This window comes from Lepidochelys olivacea (genome assembly GCF_965140295.1).
Source record: "Lepidochelys olivacea isolate rLepOli2 genome assembly, chromosome: 8".
Lineage (NCBI taxonomy): Eukaryota > Metazoa > Chordata > Testudines > Cheloniidae > Lepidochelys > Lepidochelys olivacea.
In genome coordinates this window covers 103,262,755-103,273,919 of record NC_140418.1, presented here as the reverse complement: position 1 = coordinate 103,273,919, position 11,165 = coordinate 103,262,755, and the positions used below count along the sequence as shown (strand labels likewise).

The window sequence follows — 11,165 nt, the reverse complement described above, 5'->3', positions numbered from 1 at the left end:
TGTTGCTGAGTTTGTTTCCTTAATTGAGTCGCACCATGAAAGGGATGTGATCAATTCTCCCTTGCTTGGGGGCGAGGGGTGGAAGAGCCTCTACTTTCTTAGTACACGTTTCTTATCCCAGCCGTGCCTGCTTCTGCACCATGCTTTGCGCACAGTGTGAACAGCAATGCCAACGAGACGGGGAGCACTGTTCTGTACAACTTTATTTCAAGCTCTCGCTAATGATTTTACAGCAGTTCCTGGGCGTTCATTACATCACGCTAATGTAGTCAGCAAAGGCCTGCGAAGAGTCCCAGGTGTTGCTGACCACGCTGCACACAGCTCTGAGCCGCCGAAGAGCCTCTTGCGCTGTTGCAGCATCTTGGTCCAACCAGTTCTGAAAGAGGCGGAGGTGGGTAAACGTGATCTGCCCGCCTCGCTGCAGGATGTGGCTCTCCAGCTTCTTTGCAAACTCCAGGAGCCCGTCCGGCTTGATGCAATTTGAGCTTTAAGGGGGTAAAACAAAGAGTAAAATACAGTTAAGATCTTAGGTGCCTACAAGTTAAAATTCATTTGAGGAGGAAGAGTGTACTTATTCTCAAGCATCACAGTAATAATGGTAGGCAGTAGATACTAACAGCTTGATTGTATCCGATGGAGACAGGTCATGCATAAGAGCTGGTTATACTCTGCCTCTATAAAGGGCAGAGCTGTTCTGTCCATTCTCCCACCAGCTGGCAAGCAATTGAACAAGCATGGTGTTTTTGTCATTAAACTCATTCCTAGCCATTTAAAACTGGGGCTTAGATGCTCCACAATGAAAGACGTATTTCTTTTTTCTTCCCTTACGGTGTACGCAGGCATACCTATCTTTGAGAATGCTCAAATCCTGGGTAGCGGCAGCAAGGTGTTCCCTAAAACATAGTCTTAGTTGATGTGGTATCAGCTCAGCTAGTGAACAGAACGAGGCTCAGGATTTACCCTGCTGTTGGAGCACTGAAGTTTGTTTAAAAAGGGACGTGACGGGAGAGTACTATGGTTGAGGCCGCAGCATACCTGACGTCCAACTGGCAGATGGAAGAGGATGAATCTTCAGAGAAAATGTCAGCCAAGGCAACCAACCTGTGATTCCCTAATGATGGGAAAACAAATGACATGTGAAGCCGCAACCACTGAAAGCGTCGAAGGAAGGAGGAAGGCGCAGCACCAAGGGACTTAAACAGCTTCAGCACTGGCTCATTACTACTAGAAACAGGGCTGCAATCAAACACCTCCAAACAGCAAAGTGTGAAAGTCACTATGAAAGTTGGGCTTCACACTGGGGGCCTACCAGTGAGAGAGAGGTTTGATTGACATTACAGGTCCATTGAGCCATTCAATTCCTCATCCTCCCTACACCTTTAACTGTTACCTGAACATTACTAAAGCAAAAAGGTCCTGTCGGAAATCATTAAAGAAACCTGTAACTTTAGAAAGCTCTAAGTTGCATTGAGTAAGCCGATGCAGTTGCTTTAAGAGGCAGAGTGTCTGCATAGTACACCTGGCTAGAGCTAGTGCTATCAGCTTTATTTCTAGCTATTCTAGACTCAGGGCCTTAATCTTCCACATCTGGAATCTCACCTCTGTCAGTGGCCAAAACCTAGCGCTTCACAGAAAGGGGGGAAAAATCCCATCATGCACCTGGATAATTGTGCAATGCAGCACATGGCTGAAATGCCCTATCTACCGCCATGAAAAATACTCATTCCACAAATACCACTGTTTAACAGCTGTTGTGTGTTTAACTCAGTGGTAGAAGTTGGTCAGCAATGGCTCTGACTACTCTCCTGATAGTTAGCTGTCAGGGAGCTAGTGTAAGGGGATGCCCATATAGTTGCATTGACAGTACATACCAAGTCTGTTTCCAGGCAATTTGAGGCTCTTCAGAGTTGAATTTCTCTTCACTATTTTGATTATGTTGGCTAGAAACTCAGTGGTGCAGCTTTCAAACAGCCGGCAAAAGGAAAATGTAATTTCTACCAAAAAAATACACACAGTGATAGATGTATCTTTGGCCTCTCTCACCACAGTCAGTAAATTTATTTATTTACATATTGCAGATTGCTTTGGGGGACCTGTTTAAGGTGCAAGAACTGAAACCATCCTTGCTAGGTACCTAGTTACAACATGCTTAAAATGAATAGTGTAGGCAGGACCCTCAATGGTGTTGTTAACCTGGGTAAAACCCTGATCATATCCCTCAGTTATGTGACCTGATTATAAGGTTATAGCACCATGCATGTTATGTCTAACAGCCACGACCGTAACTCAGTTGTTTTGCACTGCAGACTGGCTTCAGAGCTTTATCGCTCCTTAGTCACAACCCAGGTATGTTCTCATCCCCCCTGCCCGCCGCCCCCAAAAGTCACACATCCCATCTCCTTCCCATTCCTGAGAGAATGAAACTGTCGGACAAATCCTGTACTCCCTAGGATCACACACTGACTCCAGCCTCAGCCCCACCAGCAGTCTGTGGTGCAGCCCCTGTGGGTGGGCGGGTGTTTGCTGTACCTTGAAGGACAGGGTCCTGCAGCAGGAGGAGAACTTCCTTCTGGTAGTCAGCAAGGTTCACATCATGGAAGCTCAGTCTCTTCAGGCCTGGATTACACTCTGCAAGACGGACAAAACCTTACTGGTCAGGTATCGTGTGCCTGTGTGTCAAAAGAAATGTGCTATCTGCTAATGAAATCCCAACCACACAGCTGGCTGTCCTGGATAAATAACAGCTCACCATTCACAGTACTTAAACTTACAAATTTAGGGCCAAATTCTGCCTTCAGATTTCTGCAATACAGTAACTCCCAACTCCCCACGGTAATTTTCACTAAAACAAAAATGGGAAGAAAATCCCTGCCGCCTTTTCCATTTTTCTGTGTTCGTGAATTGCGCCAAGTGTGTGCATTGTAGAGACGAGTAAAAATTTCAAAAGCACTTAGGTGCCTAATTCACTTTTGAAAATGGGACTTAAGTATGTTAGGCACTTTTGAAAATTTTACCTAGCACGTACAGTCCAAAGCAACAGAAAAGCAAATGGTTAGGGCTCTAGAAAGGCTCTGCAGAGACAGCTATGCCAGTATAGCTAGGCTGGTGGAGCCCCCTACTGGAGATACAATTTATACCAGCATAAGATGATCTATCGATAAACAACCTCGGGCATAGCTGTGTCTACACAGGGTTTTGCCAGCGCTGCTATTTCAGTCAGGGGTGTGGAATTTTTCACACCCCTGAGTGAGACAGCTATGCCCACAAAACTTTGTAATGTAGACCTGTCCCCCGAGACAATACAGGTGGCAGAGGAACAGGGAGGCTCCTAGACAAGCTGCTCACAGGAGACCATGATAGGTTTTGTCCAAGAAGCTCACTGCACAGTTTCATTGTGTTACCTTTGAGTGCCTGCAGAAGGAGCCCAAACTCCAGGGGACAGGAAATTGTAGCACTGTCCAGGGACAACTGCTGGAGAGACCTTGAGGCTTTCAACACAGGCAAAAGGAGACTGGTCTGCAGAGGTTCTCTGGGGAATCGGATCTCTAACTGTTCCAGGCAGCTCTCTAAAGGGAGGGGGGGAAACGATGTTTGTTGGCAAATGCTTTCTCTCTAAAATGTTTGATAAATGCATTTGGTTCCCAGAGGAACTAAGTCATCCACTGTACCCATCACCAGTGTCTGGGTGCATGGAAGAGTAATGAATATATAGACTTGGGGTAAAATTTTCCTATGTGACTTAGGCACCTCAGTCTCATTGATTTTCAGTAGGACTTATGCTCCTAAACACCTAAGCCACATTTGAAAATTTTATCCCCTTATCCACAAATAGCTGAATCAGCCTTTCATTCCAGGACACAGTTCTTCATAGATCCCATTCAAAGCCAAAAGCCTGTGGCTTGGTCTACACTTAAGTTATACCAGCATAGCTGTGTTGGTCAGGGGTATGAAAAAACCACACCCTTGACTGACACAGTTACACTGACCAAACCCCCAGCATAGACGCAGCTGTGCTGACATAAGAGTGCTTAGCTGACATCGTTCAGGGAGGTGATATTCCTACACTGACAGAAGAAGAACTTCTATCAGCAAAGGCTGTGTCTACACTAGGGGGCTATGGCAGCAGAGGCTGTACAGTGTAGACATAATGCCCTGAAGACCAGCAAATCTGTTGAAAGAAGGGAGGAAGTGGGTTCCAGAATCTGCAGTCCCTGACCCGCTACAGAACTCAGACATGGAAATCCCGGGGCTTAGCAATAGCCTTGCACTTGATCTCAGCTATCGTGATGGTGAACAGAGTTTTTTTTCTGACTGACACCAGCCAACCTATACAAGGCCTTATATATCATAGTCAATAGCATGAATTGCACACACAAGTGAACAGGAAGCCAGAACAGCACAGCAGATCTGGACCACACAGGTAAGCAAGCCAAAAGCCACTTTCTGCACTGACCATAGGTTCTGCCTGGCCTTGTTAGGTGCTGATGCGTTTGGTATTTTACATGACACAATTAAAGACGTTCTGTCCAGGAGCCCTAAAAAGTGCCACGTCAGAGCATACAACAGACTGGAGGTCACAATCCATCTGCAGGTGGAAAATTGCGGCGAGGTCTGACTCTCAAAGGAATGGTCACAATCACCTAGCTAAGTGCAAACTGGGCCAGGACTTAAGCATCTTACCCTGTGTGCAAAGGCGGTTGAACTTACTGCTTTAAACAAACAGCAAGATCTCATGTACTAGTCAGCGTCTATAGTCTACCTGGAATTTCTGCCTCCGAGCTCGAATGCCCTTCTGGCCTGTTCCCCTCCAGCTGGTTTTTGAGATCAAAGCTGACCGAGAGCGTGTGAAGGCGGGGGAAGGCAGTCAGGATGGACCGAACAAGCTCCACCGAGGGGATGTATGAAAACACGTCACTCACACGCACCACATGGAGGCTGCAGTCTCTGCGGTGAGAGAGGGCCCGGAGCCCAGACAGGATGCAGAAGATATTAGCGCCCAGGCCTGAAACCAACATTTCAATAGCAAGCAAGATGGGTGTTACATACACAGAGAGAGCAAATAATTCAGCAAGGCTGGAACAAAGACACAGCCTGTATCACCTGCACCTTTCTAACAGATCCCAGCATTGGACTGTGGACCAGTTTCCCCAGGGAAGAGGTAGAAGCCATCACTTTAGCAATTTAAAACTGGACAATGCACTAGACAAATTACAGGGAACAATCCTGCACTTCAGGGATGGATTAGATGGCCTCTGATTAGTAAAATATGTGATTAACTCTAGGCAATGTCTTAAGAACTCCAGAGTCTTTCATACATATTGACAACGTCAGATATAAAAGATTGACTAGGACACTTTGTCCATTTCCACTAGCCAGTGCAGAACTCTTATCAGCAGGGCTTTATTCAGCCCAGTGCAATGTTCCGAGCTTCCCACAATTCCTTTTGGGAACTATTCTATAATCTAAGACTCTTATCCTGTAACCTGCCCCCACAGAACTCCACTGATTTCAGTAGAGCTCAGCATGGGTGCAGGAATCTGCCTGCATGCAAAAGTCTGGTGGACCAGGGTCTATCAGACTTCACCATTAGGAAGTTATCCTTTTGCTCTGTTTCACCCCCACTACTCCTAGTTAGACTCATTTGTCCCTTTAATCTGATGGGTTTACATCCCAGTTCCTTCTCCAAAGTAAAGTTACCATAAATGTACATAGGAACAAAAAATGTTACAGGATGTTTTTACTCTGCAGTGAAGAATCCCCTCTGGACCCCATTAAAATATTAAACCCTTTTATTATTAATTATGGATAATATAGTGGTGTCTAAGGGCCAGCCAAGAATAGGGCCCCACTGTGCTGTACACAGTAGAAGGTCTCTGTCCTTTTCTTCCTTTCCCTTCTCTCACTGCTTGTATCATCTTCATTATACTCTACTTGCATCATAGCACGTTTTCCTCTAACACAGACACACCCCTCTCATATTTTAAGCCCGATTGCTGCTGATCAGCTTTCCCTTGCTTTTTTCCCTACTTAAAGAAAGCCTTGCATGGTTTGAAGCATCCTTGCTACCTATATTTTCAGGGTGAGCTTAAGAGTGCCCAATGATGTCTGTTCCACCCAACCAAAATTTCAGTGCAGATCTTAGCAGTTTTTAGAAGTTGGCTTCAGTCAGAAACCAGATTGTCAAACACGCCTGAAATTAAAAGCTCTGTTATTACTACTAACCATTGTAAGACAGAACCAGCTTTTCTAAAGATGCCCAAGAGCTCAGCAGGTTCCCCAAAGCTCGACAGGTGTCCCCAGTCAGAGGGATGGAGAACAATTCCAGCGTGGATACACTTCGGAAGCGGCATGCTGCTTTCAGAGGAAGGATTCCGACAGATCCTCCTTCCGTGCAGCCAACACCCTCAAAGCTAGGCGTGTCTGCTGGGGAAGGGGCCCAGCCATCAATGCTTTCCCCCTCCTGGGCATTGCTTTCATAGAGCGACTCTGCCGTCTCCTCCTCCTCCCTAGCAACAGCGAAGACAAAATCATAAAGATCTTCTGCATCCGCACGAGCTCTGCGGTTTCTCCTGGTGCAGCGGCGCTTCCTCCCCACTGCCGTCTTAAACCGTCTATAGGGCTTTCGGAAAGCGGGGCCAACCGAAGATCTTTTTGGTAGGGAAGGAGAAGACTCTCCTTTAATGTTGTAATACTCAGGGGGCACCTTGCAGCTTATACCTTGACATGGTAGGTTGTGCAAAGGATGGCTCCCCAATCCGCAGAGCACTGGAGTTTTAACAATGCCACTACTGCTCCTGGACAGTTCTATAGATGCTTGAGAGTCAGGATCAGCGTCTTGAAGCACTTTGGCTGAAGCAGTTTGGGCCTTCTTGCTTCTTGACTCACTATCACCCCACTGGACAGTCCCTGATTGTTCAGCAGATCCACAGCACAGCTGAGTTGACTCTAGCAGGGCATCATCCTCTTGAGTTAGCAGGCCTTGGGTGTCCGACTCCTCTCTGCAAAGACTGCAAGGGCTGCCCTGGTGCACAAGTGTCTTACCTGGGTGCCAAAACCCGGCACTCATACTCAGAATGAGGACTAAAAGTACTTTATCGGGAACTGGCCAGGAACACATGGATACCTGGCTGACAGCTCCATGATGGATCAGATGATGAAGCAGCAAACTTAGTGAATGTCTAATGGACAGATCGGAGGTCAGCAGATGACGGAACTTCAAGGTTCTCAGTGAGCCAGCCAGGTTTTCTAGCACTCTTTGGTTGGGCTCAGCAGTGAGCTCTGCTACCCCCTGCAGCATGTTACAGATGGTGAGCTGCGTAACATGCCGCGAGCTGTGGAGTAGGGGTGAAAAATGGCGGTCACTCAGGCGCTGATCTGAAGAAACATCCAAAACTCCATGCAGGACATTTGAGAAGAAAGTTTCAAGGAACTTCTTCCTCCAACTTGTTATGTTCTGTAATAAAATCCCAGAATTAATGGATGTTATCCTCATTTAAACAAGGACACACCGGGAAAGAGGGAGTGGACTTTCACCCTAGGATGCTAATTCAGATTCTATCCAGGTCAGTAGTGACCATAAGCTGTTATCATCTGACAAAGCGTTTAGTGGCTTCAGTCAACATCACAGAAACCACCACTGCCACTAGTTTCCCAGTTGTCATCAGTCTCTGTAGAGGTTAAGGATGTGCCCTGGAGACTCAAATACCCTCTCATCCCAACAGGCAGTCCCTTCAGGAAAGTTTGGGGGAATATTGGCCGTAAACAAGTTTATACTGCCACAACCTGTGCCGCATGGATTCCATGTTGCAAGGCAACATTTGACACCAGCTAAGGTTCTGATCCTGAAAAGTACTGTAGTCCGACAACTGGCGTTGAAGGTCTTAATTAAAATCAGTGGGAGGGCTCAGTGTATCAGAATCAGGCTTACCAGACATATTGTACTCCCTAATCCTTCAGGGTTCTAATTCAACAGTTTATTCCCCATGTGTCTTTACTCCAACACCTGCACAGCAAAGACTTTACAACTGGGGGTAGCACCCACACAGCAACAACAGAGACGGGGCAAGAATTTTAAGGTCAGAAGAGACCTTTATGGTCATCTAGTCTGACCACCAATATAACGCAAGACACAGAACTGCACCAAGTGGCTCCTGCATCAAAGCCCATTATTTCTAGCTGAGCTAGAACATCTCTTTAGACAGAAATCCAAGATTGATTTACAGACAAAGCGAGGGAGACTCCACCATGTTCCTTAGTAAATTTGTTCCAATGGAGAGTTACACTCACTGGTAAAAAATTGCACCTTATTTCTACTCTGAACTTGTTCAGCTTCAGCTTCCAGTTGTTTGATCTTGCTACGCCTTTGTCTGCTGGATTAAAGAGCACTCTACTATGAGAAATCTTCTCCCCGAGCAGGTACTTATAGACCAGGATCAAATCACCTCTTAACCTTCTCTTTGTTAAACTAAACAGATTGAGCCTCTTTATTTTCTCACTCTAAGGGAAGTTTTCCAGACCTCAAATCATTTTTGTAGTTCTTTTCTGATCACTTTCCAATTTGTCAACAACCTTTTTAAAGTGTGGACATCACAACTGGACACAGTAACACCATACACAGTGGGTACAACACCTCTCTATTTCTACTCAACATTCCCCATTCTTATATATCCAAGGATTGCATTTGTTCCCTTAGCCACCACATTACACTGTGAGCACACGTTCAGCTGGCTATCAACCATGGCCCCCAAGTCCCTTGCTGAACTATGCTTTCCAAAATACAGTCCCTCATCCTCTAAATGTGACCTACATTCTTGATTCCTAAATGTAGGACCTTCCTAGAGTGTAATAAAATCAGAGTAAAATAAATTTATTTTCATCCCAATTCCATGCACGTTCATTGTGAGGCCCAAAATGTACAGCGCACATGCATACACTCCAGCAGTGGGCTTCATCCTAATATATTAAGCCCACAAAGTGCTATAGCATCCTTCTGGATGAAAAATTATATATAAGTACAAGATAAGGTGTTTTATGGAACATTTTGAATACCAGGGTGACATCCTAATCCCCGATCCTGTAAATATTTACATGTGTTTAACTTTAGACATGTCAGTAGTCTCACTCAAATCAATGGAATTATTCACGTACTCAAAGTGAAAAATATGAATAAGTGTTCGCAAAATTGAGGTGTAAACTTTGTGTCCTTTCTAAATTGGTCCATCAGCAGTTTTCCAACTCACCTCTGACTTGGATGGTCTGATTTTCATCACATCGTTCCAGAGTTTGTGCCATATGGGCTGGGTTGAGAGTCCTGAAATACAAACAATTTTACACCAAATCCTCTATCTCAAAAGATTTATTCAATTTTCCCTTCTTGGGTTTCACAATGATGTTAATGTAAAACAAATAAGGTTAGAGACACGAGTCATCAAATACTATTTTTTGGAGAACATTCAGGGCACTAGATCGATACTGATTTAAAAGAAATAAGACATTTTATGTTTGCTAAAGAGGCACTATGTGGTTAAAATAATATTTTAAAAGATATTTAGTACAAAAATAATCTTTTCCCTGTTACCTATTACATATCAGATTGTTATTCTTTTAGTTTTGGTAATCTAATTAATTATTATAAATTAATTAAAACTTTTCTGTACTAATCCTGCCTATGTACTTTTAGTATTCCTCATTTTGGACACTAAATAATAATTTTCACTGTTGAATACTTACATAGAAGCAAAAAGCAGCAAAGTTTGGATTACAAATGTTGCAGGTAATGTTATTATTTACAAAACTATTTCCAGTGGAATTTAAACAACCAAATATACTAAGTATTTCTTGTCTTAGGAATTGAAAATGTTATTTTTAGAAAGCCAAAGTTTGGGATGAAATTTGACTTGATGGTGTCTTTTAAAAACTATACATTTGGGGATTTTCACTGAATTCTCATCTATTTAAACAGACTGTATGTAACAGATACCATCAGCCCTTTTAAATAAGATTATTATTCATCAGCCATGGTTGGCAGTGATCAAAAATCATTATCTTTAATGCTGTTCAGTGTTCTATAAGAAATGTATTTGGCATTCTAAATCCAGTTCCAATTAGGGAAAACGTCCACACCAAAAAACTTCTCATAGCTGATAGTAATTGCTATTCCTTGTTAACAGTTTCAGCGGAGAGGCCCAGAACCAAATGATCAATGGAGACCAAACAACCCTTCAACTTTAGAGAAAACAGTTTTATGAATAAAACTGACCTTTTTTCACAGCAATGTCCTCAATCCTTTCCAGGTAATAGATATTAAGCAAAGGCAGGATGCCCTGGAGTATCTGTCCAGGAAGTGCTTTGGGGTGGGGGAAGAGAACAGATGCAGAACACGTTATAAGTCTGGGAGGCGGAAAAGGTTTAGAGAGACAACAAAATAAAATGGAGACTGAAGTTCCCACTAGGGTAACACTTTGGTCCATGGATTAATGTTCACCTAAATGTGCATTTTGGCACTTGCACTTCAAGCAGAGACAAGAACCCATCACCACTGTGCCCCATGTCCAGGTTGGTCCAGTCAGGTTCCACAGCGATGCCTTCCTCACAAAGACCCTAGGGATGGGGACGCCCTGGTAACTCTGGGGCACTCAGCGCTCAATGTGCTGCCATCACAGATGTCACATACCTAACTCAGCTCCCACCAGACACGCTGCATTGGAAGAAACCTGGGACCCCCGCCCACTTCACCACCAAGCACTTGCGACATCCCCCAAGTTGGGACCCGCCCCCAACACACACATATATACTGGGACTCGCCCCCCCTCCCGCAGGCCCCCCACTGCCCAGGACTCAGACGATCCCGCCCCAAACTGCATTAGGACAGACGTGAAACACCCCCCATTGCAGTGGGACAGGCCTGGGACCCCCGCGCCCCCCTTACCCCAAACCTCTCTCTCCAGGGTCCCCATGGCGGAGCTCACCACCACCCCACTCAGCTCGAAGAGGCTGGGGGGGCTCCCACCAGCGGCCCCTCCCTCCGCCCGGGCCTCCATGGCCGCCGCCCTCACTCAGACGAGCACCCTAGGGGCGGGCTCGCCGCACAGAGAGAAGCAGCGCCGGGCAGCGCCGCCATCTTGGGAGGGTCACGCGGGCCTGGCTTCCGCTTCCGGGTGAGAGGG

The 11,165-nt window shown here is 45.4% G+C and overlaps 1 protein-coding gene across 4 annotated transcripts; it reads right to left on the bottom strand.

Moving 5' to 3' along the window:
* Positions 1-185: 185 nt before the first annotated feature.
* Positions 186-11,074, bottom strand: LRRC41 (leucine rich repeat containing 41). Of its 4 annotated transcripts, none has more exons than XM_084636601.1 (10): positions 10,928-11,074; positions 10,259-10,345; positions 9,240-9,310; positions 6,223-7,453; positions 4,760-5,002; positions 3,402-3,566; positions 2,530-2,628; positions 1,872-1,994; positions 1,036-1,111; positions 186-485 (listed from the first exon to the last, which is right to left on the bottom strand). In XM_084636601.1, the coding sequence occupies exons 1-10, from the start codon at positions 11,037-11,039 to the stop codon at positions 251-253; spliced, it is 2,442 nt and encodes an 813-aa protein (XP_084492727.1). In that variant the 5' UTR covers positions 11,040-11,074; the 3' UTR covers positions 186-250. The 4 variants fall into 4 exon arrangements, with proteins under 4 accessions (XP_084492727.1, XP_084492728.1, XP_084492729.1 ...); XM_084636602.1 differs by lacking the exon at positions 10,928-11,074 and adding an exon at positions 10,484-10,741; XM_084636603.1 differs by lacking the exon at positions 3,402-3,566.
* Positions 11,075-11,165: the final 91 nt, after the last annotated feature.